The 22,379-nt window shown below is 60.5% G+C and overlaps 1 protein-coding gene across 6 annotated transcripts in view; it reads left to right on the forward strand.

Moving 5' to 3' along the window:
• COL5A1 (collagen type V alpha 1 chain) overlaps positions 1-22,379 on the forward strand; it is a 162,338-nt gene that overhangs the window by 130,748 nt on the left and 9,211 nt on the right. For 4 of the 6 annotated variants that reach the window (XM_082624010.1, XM_082624009.1, XM_082624007.1 and 1 more), the window contains 23 exons: positions 661-768; positions 1,961-2,014; positions 3,089-3,142; positions 3,224-3,331; positions 4,191-4,244; positions 4,345-4,452; positions 5,925-5,978; positions 6,530-6,637; positions 7,250-7,303; positions 7,544-7,597; positions 8,447-8,500; positions 9,035-9,088; positions 9,862-9,969; positions 10,089-10,142; positions 10,234-10,287; positions 10,600-10,707; positions 11,856-11,909; positions 12,779-12,814; positions 13,206-13,259; positions 13,753-14,008; positions 14,972-15,084; positions 17,898-17,966; positions 21,509-21,742. In XM_082624010.1, the coding sequence (XP_082480136.1) occupies positions 661-768; positions 1,961-2,014; positions 3,089-3,142; positions 3,224-3,331; positions 4,191-4,244; positions 4,345-4,452; positions 5,925-5,978; positions 6,530-6,637; positions 7,250-7,303; positions 7,544-7,597; positions 8,447-8,500; positions 9,035-9,088; positions 9,862-9,969; positions 10,089-10,142; positions 10,234-10,287; positions 10,600-10,707; positions 11,856-11,909; positions 12,779-12,814; positions 13,206-13,259; positions 13,753-14,008; positions 14,972-15,084; positions 17,898-17,966; positions 21,509-21,742 (2,004 nt within the window). Of the gene's footprint in view, positions 1-660; positions 769-1,960; positions 2,015-3,088; positions 3,143-3,223; positions 3,332-4,190; positions 4,245-4,344; positions 4,453-5,924; positions 5,979-6,529; positions 6,638-7,249; positions 7,304-7,543; positions 7,598-8,446; positions 8,501-9,034; positions 9,089-9,861; positions 9,970-10,088; positions 10,143-10,233; positions 10,288-10,599; positions 10,708-11,855; positions 11,910-12,778; positions 12,815-13,205; positions 13,260-13,752; positions 14,009-14,971; positions 15,085-17,897; positions 17,967-18,027; positions 18,097-19,899; positions 20,118-21,508; positions 21,743-22,379 lie in introns of those variants that run through there. The other 2 variants (XM_082624008.1, XM_082624012.1) reach the window with 2 other exon arrangements.

Raw genomic sequence — 22,379 nt, forward strand, 5'->3', positions numbered from 1 at the left:
CCACGCCTCGTTCTGTGCCTCTGCTGGGAGGAGGGAATCCCGGCTTGGGTGAGAAAGTTCCAGCCACTCACAGCGTGGAACGTGGCTGGTAAAACTGAGCAAGGACTCAGTAAGGGTCATTTGAGATGACCAAGGGGGCAAATAGGAAAATGAACCAAAACCATGAGGAAGGGAAGATAGGAGTGTGTGTGTGTGTGTGTGTGTGTGTGTATGCGTGTGTGCGCACGTATGTGCAGGTCCGTGTGCTCTTGCAGGGAGGGTGTTTGCAGGGAATTGGGAGAGTAAGCAAGTTGGCCGAGGCCGGAGCTCAGGCCCTCCTGGCCCCTGGCTTGGACGATCCTGCACACAGACCCGGGAATCTGGTTGGCGAGGTTTGAATCCCAGCTCTGCTGCTTACGAACGAGCCTCAGTTTCCCCATCTGTAAAAGAGTAGCCCTTCTTAGGATGGGCGAGGATTAAATGCAGAGATGCAGGGGAAGGGGTGATACAAGGCCGGACTCGGAGCCGCCCTCGGTGCATCCGAGGGAAATCCATTAGGACTGTGGTGATGGTCCCTGCCCAGGAACTGCCCACTTCCTGCCTGTGGGCCTCTCTGTGGGGGATGAGCTGGTGTTCCCACGATGGAGCTGCCTTTGAACAGGGGTCTCCTCTCCTCTTTAGGGCGAGAAAGGTCCACAAGGCCCAGCTGGCCGAGATGGTCTACAGGGTCCCGTGGGGCTCCCTGGTCCAGCTGGCCCTGTGGGTCCTCCTGGAGAAGATGGAGATAAGGTAAGAAGAATTCCGTGAAGTCCCCCAACCTGGACCATGCACAGCCAAGCTTGGCCAGTGCCGGCAGGTCAGAGCTGGCTGGGGCGGGGTGGGGGGTTCCTTTTTTTTTTTTTTTTGCGGTACGCGGGCCTCTCACTGTTGTGGCCTCTCCCATTGCGGAGCACAGGCTCCGGATGCGCAGGCTCAGTGGCCATGGCTCACGGGCCCAGCTGCTCCGCGGCATGTGGGATCTTCCCAGACCGGGGCACGAACCCGTGTCCCCTGCATCGGCAGGCGGACTCTCAACCACTGTGCCACCAGGGAAGCCCGGGGGGATTCCTTTTAAACCAAGGGATGCAGGTGATGCAGGGGCTCTGGCGACAGAGGGACCCCATTCTGCCATCCGATGTTCTTGGCGTTAGTGGATGATTTCGGAATAGCTCATAAATAATGGTAATAAATGAGATCTCTGACGTGCTTGAGGGGACTAAGACGCTGCTTTTCTCCTGTGTAGTTTTGGTGTTGCCAAAGACATTTGCTGAAGCAGCCAGAGCAAGGGGAAATGCTCTCAATCATTTCAAATTCTAAATTTGTGGAGCCCGATTTAATGAGGTTTTACTCACTGTCTATTTTTAAATGTCTCCACTTCAATGATCAAGGCCCCCTTCCATTAAGAGCATGCTTTATAATCCTGACGCCGTTATGCCGTAGCTTGTATTTTTTCCTCCATTTGATGAAGACAGTGGAATTTCTCTCTTCGGTTTAACTTTCTGTTTATGAGAACTCTCTGGTGACATTTCCGACTCCGTCACCTCTGCAGCGATAATGCCTTGCCTCTCAGGGTGGGAGACAGCCCTGCACAGCAGAAACACTGGAGAGATTTTAACAACTTTGGAAGCATAGTAATTGAGTTGTTTTTATTATACTGTCATGTCATCCAACTTGACAAAGTAAATATTTCCATTATGATGTTTTATCCCACTTTCAAATCTGGTGCAGTCCTGCAAAGCATAAGATCAAGGCCTCATCCCTTTTCGTTCTCTTACTAAAAAAGAAATAAAATTAATATATGGAAACGTTTCTTCTTAGGAAAGTTATAGGGCCCCCTGGAGAGGAGATGATTCTTACTCTCCAGGAAAAATTAATTCAGGGGAGCAGATAACGTGCAGATGATTATTGGACCGTCTGATGGGTCTTTCATATGTTCCCACAGGGGGAGATCGGGGAACCGGGACAGAAGGGGAGCAAGGGAGACAAAGGCGAACAGGTAAGGGGCCACGCGAGCCACACACAGGGCCACCGGTGGAGCCACGGCACAGGGCTGTGTGCTCGGCGTGGCACACACTCATCACTGACGTGAAGAACCATTATAATATAACAACATTCCCACCGGGAACTGATGAGACGGCGCTGGGCCTTGGGCTTCCCTTCCCTGTTGAAATCTTGGATGTGTGCGTGTGCCTACATGCGTGTGTGCATGCACAGGTATGTGTTAGGTGCACAGGTATGCATGTAACATGTATCGGTAAGGGAATCCCTTCTTAACAGATGAACAGAAAGCACCCACGGGTTTTGTGAAGTAAAGCACATTCCACGTTTTTGTCCTGGAGGTTTTCGGTCCCACAGACATAATCACCGTCCTCCGATGCTGAGGGCTGCAGGATATTCCAACAGGGGCAGCACCCTGACCAAATGCCTCTTAATTTTCCCTTAAAAAAAAAATTCTGCTTCAGAAATACTGGTGCGTTCTTGCAAACGCCCTGTCACTTGGCTGGCAGCTCCGCCCGGTGGCCATGGAAGGAGGCCTGCACTGCGGACCTTTTCGCCAGGCGTGTCTGTTCCCAGGCAGACAGTGACCACGTCCCTGTTGACCCGGGACCAGTCAGGCTCCCCAGGACAGCGACAGCATGCTGGCCTCTCTCACGCTCTCCCTGTGCCAACAGTGAAATGTGCTTGGGGACACACCTGGGGGCAGGCGTTGTGCTGCCAGGTGTGGACTTTGGAGTCAGTCCCTCGCTCGGCCACGGATGAGCCACCTGATCTTGGTCCGCGTTTTTAAACGGGGCCACTGGGGCCTGTGTCATGGGTGTGTGGTGGGGGCCGAGATGATGCATGGTGGCCTCTGGCGGGACGTCGGTGTGGCCGTCCCCCCGCCCCTGACCTCACATGCTCAGGGTTGAACAGAGAGCATCACGCATTCCAGAGCCGGCAGCCTGGCCCAGGACAGCCAAGCGTGGGTGCAGCCCTGATGACCTTGGCTTCAGGGCCCCTGCGCGCACTGCCCTTTCTCCCTCGGCCTCAGCCGTGACTCAGGAAACAACTCTCTCTGTCTTCCCCACAGGGTCCACCTGGGCCTACAGGACCTCAAGGCCCCATTGGACAGCCAGGCCCCTCTGTGAGTATCAGAGAGTCCCCACCCCTCGAGCTGATGTGGCCCCGTACCTGGTCCTCACCACACTCAACCATCTCCCTGTAGGGAGCTGACGGCGAGCCAGGTCCTCGTGGCCAGCAGGGCCTCTTTGGGCAGAAAGGTGATGAAGGTCCAAGAGGTTTTCCCGGGCCCCCGGGACCCGTGGGGCTGCAGGTAACAACAGAGTTTGCACAATGGCTGGGGGTCCATGTCAGCTGGTTCCTGCATCTTTGTGATGCCTTCCCCTCCCCTCCCCTGCCCTGCCCTGCCCTCCTGTCCCCTCCCTCCTGTCTTCTGAAGACCAGGGCAGCTAAGGCGAGGCCGCAGGGGCTTCTCCGTACCTGACGTGCTGTGAATTCTCAGAGTTCCAGACACACCCATATTCACTTCTCTTAACCAGTGACATGTGTGAATTTGCTCATTGTAGAAATGTTGGAAACTACAGATAAACTGTTAGAAAAGGAAACAAAAATGGCTTCTCAGCACGTGGTGGTGCCTTTCCACACCTCCTAAAAGCCTGTGCTCACACACACGCACACGCATAATTCTATTTGGTTTTTGCAAACTGCGAATCATGCTGCGTGTATAGTAAGTTTGGATCCAGCTTTTACCACTTCCTCTTATATTACACGTCGCGTCAAATGTCATTAAACATTCTTGGAACACATCACTTTTTATTTATTTTTGAAAACGTGACTCTCAGTCGCTGCCTTGTGTCCCAGCATATGGTGGTGACATAATTGATTCAAACATTTCCCTGCTGGTGACTCATTAGGGTTTATAGTTTTATGGGACACTTTCAATAAGCACCTTGTCAATAAATCCTTGCCTACTTCTCTAATTCTTTCCTTGCGCTAATTCTGAAACTTGGGATTTGGGGGACGTGCTCTTATGTAGCTGTACGCTGGAAAGCACATTCCTGAGGCTTTTGAATGCTCGGCTTGGGGTCTTGCTGGGGAGGTAGTGAAAGTTGTGTGTTGGGGGGATAGAGCCGCGCCCACGTGCCGAGTTTCTGATGAATTCCTGTTCTCAGGGTCTGCCGGGACCTCCAGGAGAGAAGGGCGAGACAGGAGATGTGGGTCAGATGGTGAGTGGCACCGGCTCGTGGAGACCTGGCCGTGGTGGCTCGTTGCTGTTTCGGTGGACGTTTGTGTTTTCTCCGGGCTCAATGGCTCTTCTTCTCCCAGGGTCCCCCAGGTCCCCCCGGCCCCCGAGGACCCTCCGGAGCTCCAGGTGCTGACGGGCCGCAAGGCCCCCCAGGTGGAATAGGCAATCCTGGTGCAGTGGGAGAGAAGGTGATTCACGCCCCATCACTGTCCCGGTGTATGATGTGTGAGTGTGTGTGTGTGTGTGCGCGCGCGCGTGCATGCGTGTACACGTGCACGTACCCATGTGTGTGTGTCCACCGCGTACACAGAGATGTCCAGGTGCACTGCTGGGCCCTTCCTGCTGGATGCATTTTGAAACTTAGAAGGTGTGTGCAATGGACCTGGGAGCCCTGCCCTTACCCAGGAGATTTTCCAGATGATAACAAGCACCAGCAAAGGCCCCGCCCCCTCCTCCTCTGAGATTTGGCTCTAAGAGACCTAGTTATGTATTCCTTGAAGTGTGTAGTTGCTACCTTTTCAAATCCCGTTTCTGTCAAATCCTGTTTTCTCATAGCCCCGGGTCCTCTGCATCTGATCTGGTTAATGTTAGGGCCTGGGCCCTGGAGATGATGCGAGCACGTTGGACATACGTACGTGCACACGTGTGTACATGCCTTACTTGCGTGCATGCGTGCAGCGGGCGAGACGGTGCCAGGGTCTGACTCCACCTGGGCCCAGGAGTTTGCACTACTTTTTTTTTTTTTTTTTTTTTTTGCGGTATGCGGGCCTCTCACTGCTGTGGCCTCTCCCGTTGCGGAGCACAGGCTCCGGACGCGCAGGCTCAGCGGCCATGGCTCACGGGCCCAGCCGCACTGTGGCATGTGGGATCCTCCTGGACCGGGGCATGAACCCGTGTCCCCTGCATCGGCAGGCGGACTCCCAACCACTGCACCACCAGGGAAGCCCTGCACTACTTTTAAAGCACTTATCCCAGTTCCTTGGGGGTAGAAAGAAGGGGGTGGACGTGCCCCCCTGTGTCTGCACTCCTTTCACACCGTTCCAGGACTTCTTTTCTGACATCAGACCATTCAGTTGAAAGAAGTCTCCCATCGCTGCTCATTTTTTACGATAGGAAAATCAGAGAAACACACCTGCTGAGGCCACCAGTGAATGGTGTGCGACCTCTGCTCAGGGCAGCAAGGTCTCCCCGTGCCCTCCCCACCCGCCACAGGGCACGTCCCCGCTTCGGCCGCCACCACTCTCGCCCCTCCTGCTCTGTGCCACCTGCCGGCAAGCGGAGGGTGTTGTGCTGTTTTCTGTCCACCTCTGCCTAGCTGACCCCCTCCTCCTTTCACCTGGTTTCTCTCAATCGTCCTCCAAAACTCGCCCACAGCATCCCTTCCTGGGGAAAGCCATCTTTAATGCCCCCACGTACCCTCCGCGCCCACTCTGCGTGTGTCACATGCCTGTGTATGTCACGGTCACCGCTTTATCCCTGGGTCCCTCACCTGTCTCTCCTCCAGTCCTGGGAGCCGTCAGGGGACAGTGACTGCGGCTCACCCCCGGCCCCCTACCCTCCCCCCCTCCCCCAGCCCAATGTCAGGGACGACTCGCTAAATGCCTGACGCTGGAACCACTGTCCTCATCGCTGCTGTAATCACATCACGTTTCCTCCTTAGGGTGAGCCCGGCGAAGCTGGAGAGCCTGGCCTTCCCGGCGAAGGGGGCCCCCCGGTGAGTGGGTGGGCTTTGGGGGGGAGGGGGATGTGGCGTGGATGGGTCCTGGGTGGGAGGCTCCCGCTCTGTCTGGAACATGCAGACATTCGCAGGTCGGATGAGCCGTCTCTTGAGGCCCCCCTGAGGGCGGCCCTCCGGCCCAGGAGACGGCTGGTGGACAGAGGTCTCCCGGGCTCCCTCCACCTGAGGACCACTGAGTGGGTGGGCAGCCTGGGTCCCTGCAGCCCCTCGGGGTCCACGCTGCCTGCTGTCTCGTCAGGAGTCAACCCTGCCCACCTAGAAGCCGAGTGTCGGCCTCAGAGGCCCCGGGAAGCCCGTGGGCTACTCAGGCCCCCTCACGGCCCCAGGGGAGCCAGACTCCCCCAGGGAGCTGCTGAGGGTTGGCGGAGCTCAGGAAGCTGCTGGCACCCACAGGGGCCAAGGCCCGGCCACAGGCAGGGTGCTCCCTTCCCACCCGATGCCGGTGAGGAACACACCTCCAGCCCGCTTCTTGCTCGAGGCAACCGCAAGGCTGGCTCTGGGAACAGGTCCCCGCCTTTCCCCCGCAGGGACCCAAAGGCGAAAGGGGAGAGAAGGGTGAGTCGGGCCCTTCTGGTGCTGCTGGACCCCCTGGACCCAAGGGCCCTCCCGGAGACGACGGTCCCAAAGGCAGCCCCGTGAGTACCTGGGAGATGCCAAGGGGCCCCTAGATCATCCTCACTCACGGGCAGTGCGCTGAGGCTGCCGTACCATCGCTGGTCTTGGGGTGATTTCCTAAGGTGTAGAGGTTTCCACACCAGCTACTGAACCAGAACAGTGGAGGTGGGAGAGGGGAGACGTGGGACGAGGGGGACACCTCGGAGGCCATGTCTGTGGACCAGGCAGCTTTCTGGATGGAACAGGCTCTGTGTGGCCCCTCTCCCCTCCTGCAGCCCGCCCCGGCTTTACATCAGGAGGGTCTGCAGAGCAGCGCCTTCTAGAGGTTAAAGGTCCAGGTTCCAGTGTCAGCCGGGGGCTCCGGGAACAAAAGTGGGGGCACGAGCCTACCCTTTGAGGGCCTCCAGAAGTCAAGAGGGCTGGCCCGCACTGCTTGCTTTCAGGCTTGTGTGGCTCACGTGAGAGGATGTTCTGGAAAGGCCTTCTTGCTGTGAAGGGCACCGAGGTGTCAGAGCTAGTGGGATGCTCTGGGGCTGGACAGCGCTGGGCAGCAGTCTGGATGCAGCCACGCAGGGCAGCGCACTCCAGGCCGGGTTGCTGAGGGCCCCAATGCCTCTCTTCCTCTGTTTCAGGGCCCGGTCGGTTTTCCCGGAGATCCCGGTCCCCCCGGAGAGCCTGGCCCTGCGGTAGGTGCTCAAGGTGGCAGAGCCCCTGGGTCCCCACAGCCCATGACCCGCATTGCTGGCCCCATTTTTTCCTTTCTAGTTCTGTTAGGACTCTCCTTTCCCACTTCTGAGCGCCCTAGGCGCCAGCACCTCTGGGATGGAATTTGATTTTTGGGTGAGGACTTGGGGACGCGTTGTGTGTTGGTGCCTGAACTCGGGTGCCATCCAGGAGGCAGAAGGAACTTGCTTTTGGCCCCACAGGGTCAAGACGGTCCCCCTGGTGACAAAGGAGATGACGGTGAATCCGGACAAACGGTGAGTCCGCCCAGGACCTCTAAGGACCCTGACGCAGCTCCTGGGGGAGGTGTCAGGGCTTGGGGTTTACAAGTTGCTTTGTTCATTTCTGAGAAAAACCTACACCCAGTTACCTTAGAATAGTGATTCAACCACCACAGGGGGGCCGAGAGCTCCCTCTGAGGAACCTTGAAAGCTGGGGACCCTCCTCCCAGAAGGGGAAATGCGCACACAGTCCCGACAGTGGTTCTGCGCACAGAGCCTGGCGTCCTCGACGCCCCCGAGAAGCCCACCCCGGAACATCAGGATTACCTGTTTCTGCCCGATTGGAGTCGGATGCTCTCCTCCAAAGGCTCTTTCCACATCAGCCCCCGGAGCTGAGCTCACATTAGACGTTGCCTCTCACCTGATGTCAAGTTTTCTGAAACGTTGCTTCGAGCTCAGAAAGCTTAGGGACACCGGCTCCGGGGCCAGTTCCCCTGGAGAGATGTCTGCTGTTCTACCGCTTCCTAGCCGGTGACCCAGGACAACACCTGCCCTCCCTGTGCCTCGGGGTCCACTTCTGCAGAAGGGGTGCTGGCAGGCGTGGTGGGAACGTTCCCCAAATGTAGCAGAGCTGCAGGTGGCAGGCGGGTCCCCTACGCCGCTGCAGCCCACGGGCTGAACGTAGAGGTCAGAGCAGAGGATTCCAGGACCACCTCCACTTAGGGCTGATTCTGCAAAAGGAGAGACAGGCAGTTTCAGGGCTGGCCGAGGACAAAGCAGACTGAAAACTCTGCGTTTTTCTTAGCCTCAGACCCACCCAGCCCTGCTACGTCTTAGCTTCACTGTCCCTGGTTCCTAAATGCTCTGTTCTTTCTCCGACACCAGGGATCCCCGGGCCCTACTGGTGAACCAGGTCCATCTGGGCCTCCGGGAAAAAGGGTAAGTGACGCTGCAGGGCGCCCTTGCCCGTCAACCTCCTGAATGAAGCGTGCCCCTCCCCCGCCCCGGCTTGGACCCTGGGGCCCTAGGCAGCTGGGGGAGGAAAGTGCTTCTGTCTGAAGTGCATTCCCTGCTCAGCTTCCTGCTTCATCATCAAATCGCAGACCCACTAGGTCGATGCTCCGCTCCATTTAGGATGAGCCCACTGCTGACACCATCAATAACGGGAGAAAAACACTCATGGAGCTGAAAAAACCCCTTTTCCCCTGGGTCAGACCTTTGGAAAAGTCAGAACAAGCTAACTGAGTAATCCAGTCTTTCTCTGGGGCTGCAATAAACTTGGCCGCTTGGTGTGCAGCCAGGAAAGGAGGCTGCTGGAGTGCCCTCTCCGCAGCCTGACCAGGGGCCTTTTCTGGACGTGGAGACCCTGGGCCTCGTGCTAAGGGCCTGGGAGTGACCTCCACGCCCCCTCCTCAGCTTCTCACTGAGCTTCTGCGGACCCACTTGTCACATGTCGCCTCTTGCTCCTTCCAGGGTCCGCCTGGCCCCATAGGTCCCGAAGGCAGGCAGGGAGAGAAAGGAGCTAAGGTAAGTGCTTTTCAGCCCGGCTGTGGTCATGACCGTGACCATGCATAGACCTGACAGAGCGTGCCGAGGGCATGGTGGCCGCAAGGGTGGGGACTGGACACACATGTGGACATGCGGAGAGGGGCAGGTCAGGCTCAGAGGGAGGCGGGCTGGCTGCGCCTCTGGGTCTGGGGTCCCCGGCTCTGCTGTTACATTCTGTCTGCCCCGCCGGCCTGAGGGGGGGAGGCCAGTGCTGGGTGCCCTCGGGCCTGGTGTTGGCCTGGCCAGGCCTCAGCTGCCTTGCCTGCGAAGCAGAGATGGTGACGGTGCCCACGTAGGGCTGAGGAGAGGGTGGGGTGCCCGTGCAGTGAGGTTAGGGTGCAGCCCTGTGCCCAGAGCCCTCGAGGCCGTTCCCCCCCGGGAGGTGCTGGGCGGGGCCTCTTCTCAGAGGTGCTCCCGCATTACCTGAGACAGTGATGGAACTCGTCCAGCCCCACCTCTGCTCAGGACATGGCGGCCGTGCCCACCAGGAGTTCCGCGCCAGCCATAACTGCCGTTTTGGCCTTGACAGCTGGGAGGCTGGGAGCACAGTTGACTGTGGACGTTGGTGGATGGAGGATTGGGCAGGGCGGCCTCGATAAGGAATGTGGAGAATCAGGGGCAGCCCCTGGATATCTGGGGGCATCTGGGGTTCTCTCCAAGGCTCCTTGGGGTTTCTGAGCAGCGGATGTGGGCTGGGGTGACGGGAGCCTCAAGCATTGGGGTCTCACCGTGTCCTCCTTGGTGCCCTGCAGGGAGAAGCCGGCTTGGAAGGCCCTCCTGGGAAGACTGGCCCCATTGGCCCCCAGGGGGCCCCTGGGAAGCCCGGGCCCGATGGCCTGCGAGGGATCCCTGGCCCTGTGGTGAGTGGCTCCTGGGCAGGCCTGTGGGGGGCGCGGCTACAGAGGGAGGGGAGCAGGCATGGGGACGGGAACGGGGATGGCCAGGGCGGGGCTCACATGGAGGGTCCACTGTGTTTCAGGGTGAACAAGGTCTCCCAGGAGCCCCAGGCCCCGATGGACCCCCCGGCCCCATGGTGAGTCACGGCTATGCTCCCGAGGAGCCCCCAGTGGTGGCGGAGGGCGGGATTGGGAATGAGAATTCTGATCCCGCTGCCTCCCCCGCAGGGTCCCCCAGGACTCCCTGGCCTCAAAGGAGACTCTGGACCCAAAGGGGAAAAGGTGAGATGGGGCTCCAGGGGACTCTGTGGTTGAAACTCAGGCCCCTCAGGTACCCGTGGTTTCAAACTCAGCGATTCCCCCCCGTTTATCATGTGCTCAGGGTGAGGACACGAAGAGAACAGATCCATGTGACTTGGAGACCTGGCCCCTGCCCTCAGTCGGGGGCCTGCGAGGCCCCGTGGACGGCACCTGCCCTGGGCCTGTGTCCATTCCAGTCAGCCCCCAAGGCAAAGATGCGCTGCCACGTCTCGCTGGCCCACGTGGCTGGACGTGAGGTGTTGCCACCGCAAATGCCCCTTCATTTTCCCACAGGGACATCCAGGCTTGATCGGGCTCATCGGACCTCCGGGTGAACAGGGAGAAAAGGGTGACCGCGGTCTCCCCGGCCCCCAGGGCTCCTCTGGCCCTAAGGGAGAACAGGTGCGTGGGATGCTGGCTCTGTGTCCAAAGACCCGAGGTTCCTTAGAGCCGGAAGGACGTCCCCACGTCCACCAAATCAAGATGGGAACGGCTGAGGGGATGGGCTTGCCCAGGTGACGGCAACCTGGGGCAGAACTGGAGCCCAGCCCGGGCCCTCATTAGCCCTCATGGTCCTGGTGACCTCCGAAGTGAAGGTCATTTCCCCCCACTCTGTGCAAGACCCTTTGACCCAGCTAATTGTCCAGGAGGTCACTGGCGATACTCAGCCACATCCTCGCTCCCACCTTGACCCCATATATGCACACCTGACCCTAGACTTCCCTGGGAACCCCTGGAGCTCATTGGAGTTTGAAGCCCCCAGGAAACCACAGCCAAGGAAACCTTAGCCTGCAAGTTTCGCCTGTCCTGCACCTGGGAGCCTCTGGCAGTGGATTCCATGGCCAGGAGAGGCGGGGAGCGAGTGGAGGCAGGGGGCGGAGGGCCCTGGCAGGCCGGTCTTTCCATCCCCATGTCAGGGCCACGGGGCCGCACTCCAGCCTGTGAATGACCGCTCCCCAAGCCAGCTGTGACAGGCTCACACGTGCCCCTGTGCTTTGCCCACCTTGGCCTGCACCTGACCTGCAAGAGGACAGGACGCCCGAGACAGGGCTGGAGGCGGGGCGGAAGCTCGTGGGAGGGCGTCCCCCAGCCCAGCCTCGTCCACGGTGTCTCCCCGTGGCACCGAGACCTGGAGAGAGGGTCGGCTCAGAGGCTGCAAACTCCACGTGTGGGAAAAGCCACTGGGAGGCTGGATGGACAGACAGCACAGACAGGACCCCGGGACACTTGCCGCCCCCTGCCCCGGGGCCCCTGCTTTGGGAGCCGAAAGCAGCCAGAGGGGACCAGGCAGGGACGGTTCACATTAGAACATTAGAAGGAAGCGTTCACACTCGGCCACCTCCCCGCGGCCCTGCGGGGGGCAGCGCCGGGGTGCTCAGCCTCACAGCAGGTGTTCAGGCCCCCCGCCGGGCCCAGCAGGGAGCGAGGGCTCCCCTCGCACGTGGCCGGCCCGTGTTGGGGGAAGAGGCCAACGAGAACCGAGGGGCGTGGGTGCAGGACAAGCTGCCTCCTGATCCAAGCACTGATGACCGCGTTTCTGCTCCTTTCAGGGTATCACTGGTCCTTCGGGCCCGATTGGCCCCCCGGGCCCCCCTGGCTTGCCGGTGCGTATCTGGGAGGGGCGCGCGGCTCCCTGGGTTGTCCTGGGAGAGTGGGGGGATGGGCCTCAGAGTTACAGGGAAGCCATGGGACCCCCTGGGGTTGGGCCACAGCCGAGATGGACCTGGTGCCCCGCACCACAGGTTGATCTGCTCATTAATTCACATCCGCGTCCCGAGCAGTGGAAACAAGGTAGTGGGGTCACTGGGCTCTGGTTTCAGGCTGGGGAGGAGAAGGGGGGAGCCTCTGTCTCCAGGCATTGTAGGGCGTGTGGACAGTCCACGGTAGGCACTTTGGGGGCGGCGAAGACGGTGGCTGGCCCCCCACCCTCCCCGTCAGTATGAGCAGGGCCAGCCTGGCCCGGACGTGAGGAGTTGGGGTCCCGTCTTCTAGTCACCAGCCTGGGCCCCCCGACAAGGCAGCTGGGAGACCCAGGACTGCAAAGACATCCTCCGGCCTTGAGTCTTTTCTCGCCTGAAACCAGTCAGCCTCCAAGCCCCACCTGGGCCCGGGTGCACGTGGCCCAAGGTGGCCCCGGCTGGTCCAATGCTGGCCCCTGCTGTGGGCTGCTGCGAGGGCTGGAGCGGCTCTGTGTCAGGGCCTCTGAGGCCAGCACACACTTGTCACGTCTGACTCTGGCTGCCTGAGCTGTGATTTCCCTGCTGGGACGGGTGGGAGGCTGACCCGGGGCACTCGGGACCCTCCTGGCCTCTGTGTGGGTGAGCGCCTGCCCCTGCCCACCTCCCCTGTCAAGCAAGTACAAGTGTAGACTCTTGGAGGGGGGACACGGGCGCAAGGAGGGCGTGAAGAGCAGGCTGGTGCCGGGAGGGGAAGGGACCGCCCACCAGCTGACGCTCTGCCCCTCTCTCCGCAGGGCCCTCCTGGTCCAAAAGGTGCTAAGGGATCCTCAGTAAGTGGTGTTGCCCCTGACCGGCCCGTGCCACCCGGGGGAGGGATGTGCATCCCCTTGGATGAGAACCACCCTGGGGTCCCCCTTCCCCCTTGACTCGTGGGGCCGGTCGTTCACACCCCTCCTCTGTGGCTGGGCTGCCCTGAGCTCACCTCTACCCTGAGCCATCTCAGGCCGAGGCTCCCTGCCTTGCAGAAAGGGCTCTGTCCCCCTAAGTCCCCTCCTTGGGGTGTCCAGTTGTCACATCTGGGACTGGGAAGGGGCCCCAGCGTGTTAGGTTTGTCCCTCCACCTTCTCCACCTGTTTCCGGGGATCATTCTAGACCTCAAGGTGGACTCAAGTCACATCAGGCCTCAGTGACCAAGGTTGGTTCTCTTTTTGTTTTCCCCAGGGTCCAACTGGCCCGAAGGGTGAAGCAGGCCAGCCAGGACCCCCTGGTCTGCCGGTGAGTAGCCCTTGAGGGCTTGGGAGCCAGGTGGGGGTTCTCCTGACACCGAGGGAATCGTGGAAGCATCTGTTTGTGTGGTTTAGTCCCAAAGCGTTAACGAAACGTGTGTGGCGGAGCGGGGCCTGTCCGCTTCCCTGGGACACAGGTCAGCCCAGGGCGCCTCCGCCTCGGAGGTCTGGTTGAGGAGAGAGGAAGGGGGAGGGTTTGTGTGTGTGTGTGTGCGTGCGCGTGTGTGCCCAGGTGCCTCTGTGTGCACACGTGTGCACGCATGTGTGTGTGTGGCAGGAGCAGGCAGCCCTAGACGAGGCCCCGAGGGATGGGTGTGGAATGTTCCAGAGACAGAGAAAAGGGAAGAAGACTGTACTACTAAGAGGGGCCGGTGTCTGCGGCCCAGGACCCTGCAGGTGCAGCCCTGGTGGTCCCGGCCCTGCCGCCACCCGGGGGCCGCCTCGTCCTCTCCCACCCATCACTGTCCCTCTTCCACACCCAGGGCCCCCCAGGCGAGGTCATCCAGCCCCTGCCGATCCAGGCATCCAGGACGCGGCGGAACATCGACGCCAGCCAGCTGATGGACGACGGGGAGGGCGAGCAGTACATGGACTACGCGGACGGCATGGAGGAGATCTTCGGCTCCCTCAACTCCCTGAAGCTGGAGATCGAGCAGATGAAGCGGCCCCTGGGCACGCAGCAGAACCCCGCGCGCACCTGCAAAGACCTTCAGCTCTGCCACCCTGACTTCCCCGACGGTAGGGCAACCGTGGGCCCGGGGACCGACAGAGGGGTCGGGGCTGAGCAGCCGGTGTGGCGGGAGGGACCCAGGCCTGGGCGGGCACGCACCTCGCTCGGCCTCAGGTCCCCGTCCGTGCAGTGGGGATGCAGGGGCATCTCCCTCTTGTCACCTGATGAGGCATCATAGTAGGAGGGGAAGCCGTCCTGGGAGGCCGGGGCAAGAGGTCAAGGCTGTGAGGTCACACAGAGCCGGGGTCTGGTCTAATCTTAGCCACTGTCTGGCAGGTAACCTGCTCTACCCGGGGTCCCATGATCCCCATCTATAAAATGGGAATTAAAACACATACCTATCAGAGGACGTGTATACAACGTATGAAATGCTTTGGGCCTGACGTGATGTTGGCCGCAGCTGCTGTCAGTGGTAATAAGAGTCCTCATGCTGGTATTGGATGTTGTACTTGGGGAAGCACTATTTAGACTCCAGAATATGATAAAAATGCAAATCAGTCCCATTCTCACCATTAATAACCAAGCACTACCTACCTACTAGAAAATAAGATCACAGTGGCTTGCTCTGGGAAGGATGAACTCTTCTGCAAGATCTAAGGGGTGCCTGTGGTTCCAGTTGACTCTGATCCTAAGAACGCGAACTTCTAGGAGTTTTCCCGGAGCACCTCTGGGTTCCCATCCACCCGCCAGCAGGCAGAGCCACCCTCCCGGGTCCCCAGAGCTTGGACCCCGGGGGCCTCACGCTCCAGCTGTGCTCTTGATGATGAGGCTGTCCCTGTCGCTCCGTGGGCCCCGCAGGAGCAGCAGGATGCCATTGGGCAAAGCCCAGAAAGGGCTGTGCTGCGGCACGTGCCTGGGCTGTGCCCTGTCACTGCTGGACTGAGATGTGGCAGCTGCTTCTGGAACCGTCCAAGGAGCAGCTCTCACGACCCGCCTCCCTCCCTAACCCCAACCCTAACCCTGCGATCCAGGTGAATACTGGGTGGATCCGAACCAAGGCTGCTCCAGAGACTCCTTCAAAGTCTACTGCAACTTCACAGCCGGGGGGTCGACGTGCGTCTTCCCCGACAAGAAGTCCGAGGGGGTGAGTACCTGCCTCCATCGCCTCCTCTCCTGCTGGGGCCGGGCCAGGGCTCCAGATAGTTCACATGCATGCAGCTTTAAGGATGAAAACCAGAAACTGGCCAGATCTAAAATCAAGGCTTTTCCCCCAGAAGTAGCCTTGAATTTGCCTTAGGAAGAAATTTCTAGCAATGGGGCGGGCTTAGTGCAGCCTCATTTGTGGAAGTGGAAGGGGTGGTTGGCGCGTGGCTATCTTCCCCCTACCCCCCCACCCGGGGCTGGGATTTCCACCACTGGTTGGTCACATCCTTCCTAAAATGACCCTACAGTTCTGACCTCAGAGCAACCTGAAATCCATGGAAGGATTTGGGGAGTGAAAGTGACCCAAATATGTCTTTTAGAAGCTGGTGTTTGCTGAAATTCTTAGTGTCAGCTTCCTGGGTAGTCACTCCTGAGTGCCATGCATTCCTTTACAGTCTGTTTAGCGAGGTTCTGATCCATGGAGATTTTATGGGGTGTCGATCTGAGTCACCTCTGTGGTCTTTCAGCGTCCTCGCCTCTGGGGTGGGGTCTCTGTGTGTGCGGAAGGGTGTGAACCAGTGTGTGTGGATGGGTGTGCAGGTGGTGTGCAGTAGTGTGTGGGTGGCTGGTGGATGGCGTGTGGGTGGCATGCGGGTGGCATGCGGATGGCGTGTGGGTGGCTTGCGGGTGGTGTGTGGTTGGCATGCGGGTGGCGTGTGGATGGCACGTGGATGGCACGTGGGTGGCGTGTGGATGGCGTGTGGGTGGCGTGTGGATGGCGTGCGGGTGGCGGGTGGATGGCGTGCGGGTGGCGTGTGGGTGGCATGCGGGTGGCGTGTGGGTGGCATGTGAATGGCACGTGGATGGCGTGTGGGTGGCGTGTGAATAGCACGTGGATGGCATGTGGATGGCATGCGGGTGGCGTGCAGGGACAGGCGTGTGTGGCAGGTGTGTGCTGCTTTCTGTCAAGCACGCGTTGGAGGCCAGGCCCACTGTGGCCCAGGACAGGTGAGGAAGGGGGGTGAGGTCTCTACCTGGGCAGATGGTGGAGACTTTGGCCGCAGTGCCCTTTGCATCTGCCTGGACAGACCCCCCTCCGTAATGTCCCGCCCCGACGGCTCCCCATCCCGTGCCGCACACCGAGGGCAGTGGGTTCCTGGAGCCGCAGCCCTGGTACCTTGCAGGTTCAGGGTTGGGCACAGCAGGAGTCGGGCAACCTGTGGTCCTCAGCTTCCCAGCTGCCTCAGCGCCCAGAGCCATTTCCTCTGGAGGGAGAGGTGCCCTCTCCCTAAATTTCACTGTCCCCGAGGGGAGCTCCGGCACTCCTGTGGGCCGGCAGGAACAGGGGCACTGCACTGTCGTGGATGCCTTGGGGACCCCTGTTTCATGTTCACGCTCTCCCTACCTGGGATTTTAAATCCCTGGGAAACCACGCCCCTGGCAACAAGACCCCTGTGGTTCACAAGGAAATTCAAACCTCAGGACCCTTGCATCTGGCAGAGGCCCAGGAGGAAATTCCAGTGGGAAAATGCTGCCTCGCATCCTTTCGTTGCTGTCTGTCCTCTGCAAACGGCCTCGCTGCTGGAGGACCAGTAGGACGGCCCCCAGGAGCCCTCGCTGGTGGTGGAGCCAGGCGGACGGTGGGCTTGGGGCGCCGAGTGACCCCCGCTGCTCCTTGCCTTTCCTCTGCACCTGTGCTGACCGCCAGGGCCCCACGGGCTGGAGCCTCGGGCGGGTTGAGGCATTCTGCCCAGTCTCCCGGGTTGCAGGGCCCCCTTGGTGGCGGAAGGGATGGGGATGGAGGGCAGAAGTCTGGGCGAGGCGCCCACCTGCCCACGCCTCTGGTCCTGCTCTGGGAGGAGGCGGTCTTCGTGCTTTTCGAGCCCAGCGCTGACAGCGGCAGGTTTGGAACCAGAGGGGAGAGTCCCGAGGGGCGGGGGGCAGGCTGGACTTGCTCCTCCTCCAGTGGGGCCGCTTCTCAGGCTCCCCTGCACGAGGCCAGCTCAGAGGAGACGCCAGGGGATGGGGAACGGGACCTGGCGCCCAGGCGGAGCACCGGAGGGACGGCTGGGAACAGGCTGGACCTGTGGGCACTCTCCCCAAAGAGAAAGCCCCACCACACGCTCAGCACGCACACTACACACACACCATTGTACACCACACTCACACACACCACATACACACACACCCTATGCAGAAACACACACGCATACCTCACACCCAGCTGGACCTCGGTAGGGTCTCCTGCCCACTCCGTCCGCAGGTAGAGGCCTTGGAGATGGAGCCACGCCCCCAGATCAGGGGCTCGAATCAGAGAATGCCCACCTGTCTGCTCTCAGCCTATCAGTAGTAAATGGTCTTATTATCATTACTGTCGTCATCTGGGCGAGATGAGTGAGAATCGCCCGTTCACCCCTTCATTAATTCACTCCACGAGCATTTTTCTGCAGTCACCAAGTGCCAGGCTCTATCCTAGGTGCTGGATACACAGAACTGATCCGATGCAGACGCTTCTGACCCTGCACGTGAAGCAGGTGTTCGCGCCTGGAAAGCACCAGGGCTCCCCCATCCCAGTTGCGGTCATGGGTCCGTCCTGGAGTGAGCGCCCAGCTCTGGGGGAGTTAGTTAGGTGCACCTAAGGGATCTTCTCGCAGGAGGCCGTCTGTCTCGCATCTCCATGAGGGCAGGACGCAGGCCCGCTTGGGCGGGGAGAAGGCGTGTTTGCAGGACGTGGGAGCATTTCTCGTGAAGGCGGAAGTAACACTGTCGTTCTCTCTGTTTCTCTCCCTCCCCACCTCCCGCCTCGATGTTTAGGCCAGAATCACTTCTTGGCCCAAAGAAAACCCGGGTTCCTGGTTCAGTGAATTCAAGCGTGGCAAACTGGTAAGACGGCCTCCGACGTGTGTGCAGTGTCGGTTAAACCCACCCGTTTCGTATCTTGCAGAGTAAAATGGCCCGCTGGCCCAAAGAGCAGCCCTCCACCTGGTACAGTCAGTACAAGCGCGGGTCCCTGGTAAGTGGCCGCGGGGCTGCCTGCTTGCGGCACGGCCTGGCTCGGCTCTGCATGGGACTAATCGCCCCCAGCGCCGCACCTGCTCCTGCCCTTTGGCCAAACTGCTCCACGGCCGGGACCGCCAGACTCAGGCCAGCCCCTCCTGCCACCCTGACGAGGCTTCACTTTAGCCGGAGGCAGCTGGATGGTTGTCTCTTCAGGTGGAGGACCCGAAGCTGGCATTCAGAGCCCCAGCTGGGTGCCGCCAGGAATTGAGACCAGAGACACCAGGAGTGGAGGGTTTATTTTGCTAAGTCGTAGCAGGCAGCTTGGATGAAGTGGGTCCTGGACCATTAAACCATCCAGTTCTTTCCCGGATCCGTCCTCCTCGTGCCCTGCCCCTGCTGTGGCTGGGGGCCGAGGGGCCATTCCGGTTGCCCATGGGACCCTGGGCTTCTCTGCTGCATCGCACACGACCATGCTGGCCCCTGTGTTAACTTCTGGGGAGCCGGTCTTACATAGGCCATCCCGGAGGTGAAAGGCAACTGGCATCCCTCTAAAGATCTGGATGTGATGCTTTTCTAGCCGGCATAGAGGCCGAGGCCATTGGGACCCGGTCATGTGGGGCCAGCGACTGCTTCCACGCAGCAGGGTGTTTTCCCCAAACATCTCAGGAGTTTGATTTGGGCCCGTTTCCGGAATCAAGTGCAAGAGTTCTGTGCTCCCTTCCCGGCAAGTTCAAGGACTAGGTTCCAGACGTGGCCGCGTTGCCGGTCCCCGAGAGCCCCCTTTGCTTCCTGCGTCCACCCTTCGGCGCGTGTCCCACCTGGGCCATCCCTGAAGGACGTCCTTCCCACTCAGAAGCCAGGTCTCGGGTCCACGACTTCGGGCCCAACTCCCTGCCCTCAGTTGGCTCCCCGGGGGGTCCCAGGGCCACGTTCCCCCAGGACTCAGAGTAGGGCCTTCCAGCGGCCTCTGCCCGCTGCACTTGGGGACCCCCCGTTCCTAGGCCCGGAGGTGCTCTGTGCTCAGTTAATATCTCACGGCCCGTGTCCTTGATTCCCAGTCACTGCGGCTCTTTCCAGACACTGGAGGTTTGTGCTCACCTTGCCACGTCTGGGGACTTCCTCTCGTCTTTGTGTGGGGACCTCCGGCACCCTTGCCCCCTTTTTCTCCTGCTGTTTCTCCTCTCCTTCACCTCCTCGGTGCTGTCCTTGGGAAGGAGCCACTGCAGGCAGAAGGACCTGAAGTGGACGCCCACTCGGGGAGGCAGTGCCCGGGGCCCTTGAGCCGGGTGGATAGAGGGTCGGGGGGCGCAGGAGTCAGGAGGAGCCGGGGCCGTGGTCCTTTCTGCAGCCGTGCTGGTGGCCTTCTCCAGACAGGGCCCCGCACACCCACCCCCTTGCTCTGTGGAAGCGGGTAGAGAATACCCACTTTCAGCCGCCAGCCCAGAGCCTGCCCGCTGCTTGGGTCCTGTTTCCCAGACAGTTGACCAAGGATGGAGGTGAAGGGTCAGTCTAGGGGAAACATCAGCTCGTCTTTGGCGGTTTCCTGCTGCATCATTTCTAGCAGCCTGTGACCATCAGAGTGGACAGGGCGTAAATACAGGTCCCTCCCTGAAGAAAGAGGTGCTTTTCTGGGCTGGCTGCCCTGGGCATCCCACGTGAAGGTGATACTGCAGAGCTGCTTCCCCCCAGGAGGGTGGGGCCTCGTGGCGGGGCTTGGCCGTGCCTGGTCCTCCTCCGCCTGCCCGGCACTGGGGGCTTCAGGTCCTTCTGCGTCCAGCACTGCCCACCTCTCTCTCTGCATGCGTCCTTCCTCCAGTCAGTCGCCTTGCGTCCAGGAGGAGCACCCGACGGCCCCGACTGCGGTTGGTATCCACTCTCTCTCCTCAAGGTCCGGCTGGAAGTCGGTGTCTGGTGGCTGTGTGGGGAGCTGACCAGCAGCTCTGCGCTCCCCCCGCTCCACCGGGAAGGGCAGGATCCCAGGCCTGGCTCACTGCCTTCGGCTCTAACTGTATAGATGTCTCTATACATACGTGCACAACATCAGCTTAAATTCTCCCTCGTGTGTTCAGGACGGCTCGTTGAGGGTAGGCTGGGGGCTAGGGTCCGAGACAGAGTGGCGGGGTAGTGGCCGTGTGCTGGGAGGGGAAACGCGGGTCTCAGATCCTGACGTCCGTCTGTGCATCGTCTGACGGGGAGACGTGATGGGCCAAGCCTGCTCTGCTGGGTGTGTGAGGAGAGCCTGGCCTCTCACGCTGAGGGCCTTCAGGGAGAGCAGAGACCCGCCTCGTCCCGGGGGCTAAGGACTGTCCCCGCCCCTGCTGTGTCCAGCAGCTCAAAAAGCTGCAGTTTAGAAGACGCAGAAACTGATCTGTCTCTCGGGACGCCTGGCACTGGCCCGCGCCCGGCTGAGCTCTCAGCCCAGCGTGCATTCAACCTGTGACGCTGAGAAGCCACTTGAGAACCAATGCTCTCTCCAGGGTGCTGCCCTGGGTTTGCTGGCAGAGAGCGGGGCTTTCAGCAAGGCTCCTGCCACCAGAGAGCCCTGGACTGCCCGCTCAGTGTGGGCTGACCACCCCAGGCCACAGCACGGCCCACTCTGCTTTCTGCTGGATTCCATGCCCGGGACGGGGCAAGAATGGCCTCTCCCCCGTGCCTCCATGATGGTGCCTGGTCCCTCCAGGCTTCTGGCTCTTGGCCACATGTCCTGTGACCCTCTCACAGGCCGGCCTTCCTGTCTGCTGGCCAAGACCCCATGCCTCAGGCCCCTTCCTCCCCAAAGCCACCTGCCCTTTCTGTCTCCAATTCTCATGGCCCCAGCCAGGTCCTTGCACGTCACAGAGATCAGCCAGTGGTTTTCATGTATTAGCATGATCTAATGAGCACCTTCTTTTCTCCGGCATTGGGGCACAGTGACAGGGATGTACATGCCAAGCCCATGCCCTCAGGGTACTCACGGTCCAGGGAGGGCTGCAGACCAGGCCCCAGGTGCCTCTGACACAGGAGTCCAGTGCTCGTGTGGAGGGCCTCACAGCCAGTAGGAAAGATGGACACTGAGCCAGGCCAAGGTGGGCGAGGGCACCTAACCCCGGCAGGCTTCCTGGAGGCAGAGGCACATGAGTTGAACCCTGGAGGCTGAGTAGGGACCAACCAGGTAAAGTGGAGTGGGTGGGTTATCTAGGTCCCTGAAAGGAATGAGGCGTGGTTCACAGTGTTCCAGGGAACCCCCCAGAGAGCCCAGTGCATGCTGGCCTGGGGCCCGGGGCCTGGGCGTGCAGCAGGTTTCCAGATGGGGCTCTTGGCGTGGCCCACGGTCCAGAGGAGACAGCGAGTGGCTGAAGCTCTGGAAGCCCCGGCCGTGTGGACGAGGGGCTTTGCGCAGCCGTGTGTCCCCTCCCTGCTGAGCGCCCCTTCTTGTCCCCCTGCAGCTCTCCTACGTGGACACTGAGGGCAACCCCGTGGGCGTGGTCCAGATGACCTTCCTGCGGCTGCTCAGCGCCTCCGCCCACCAAAACATCACCTATAACTGCTACCAGTCGGTCGCCTGGCAGGACGCCGCCACGGGCAGCTACGACAAGGCCATGCGCTTCCTGGGCTCCAACGACGAGGAGATGTCCTACGATAACAGCCCCTACATTCACGCCCTGGTGGACGGCTGTGCTGTGAGTGTCGCCCACTGCCCTGCCTGGGAGTGGGGATGGGGGACGGTGTCTGTTGGTGCCTCATGCAGTTCATTCGGTCACCACGAACTTCTCGGGCACCTACCGTGTGCTGGGCCCTGGGTGCAGCGAGGGCCCAGATACAGTGCCGCTGACCGTGGCTGGTGGACGTGGAATCCCCAGGCCAGCAGTGGGGACCTTCCCACGGAGCTGGGGTCGGGAAGGCCACGCTGAGATCTGATGGCAAAGGCCGACCGGGGTCCCTGATCCCGTGCCTGGCGTGACATGGAGCGTTCTTGGTCCGATTCGGAAGTTGAGACGCCTCCACTTTTTGGGGAATGGCCGGAGCTGAGTCTGAGTTTGCTCCTGGGAGTGTGGCCGTGCTGGGAGGTGTCCTGCAGACTCAGAGGGCGGTGACAGTGTCAACCCTTGTGACACCCCCAGCCCTTGCTGGGTCACCTCCCTGGACCCTGTGCCGCCCTCTGGGAAGGACGTTCTGCTCAGGCCCGAGAAGCCAGTCAGGCCTGGGGTTGCTTCACTCTTTGGCCCCCGGCCCCTGTGCTTGCCAGGGTCAGCCCCTCGACTGTGCCTCCCGGGGCTGCATCTGCCCTGGGCAGCCCGGGTCTGAGCTGCGTCCTCC

Source organism: Mesoplodon mirus, assembly GCF_964341445.2.
Source record: "Mesoplodon mirus genome assembly, chromosome: 1".
Lineage (NCBI taxonomy): Eukaryota > Metazoa > Chordata > Mammalia > Artiodactyla > Ziphiidae > Mesoplodon > Mesoplodon mirus.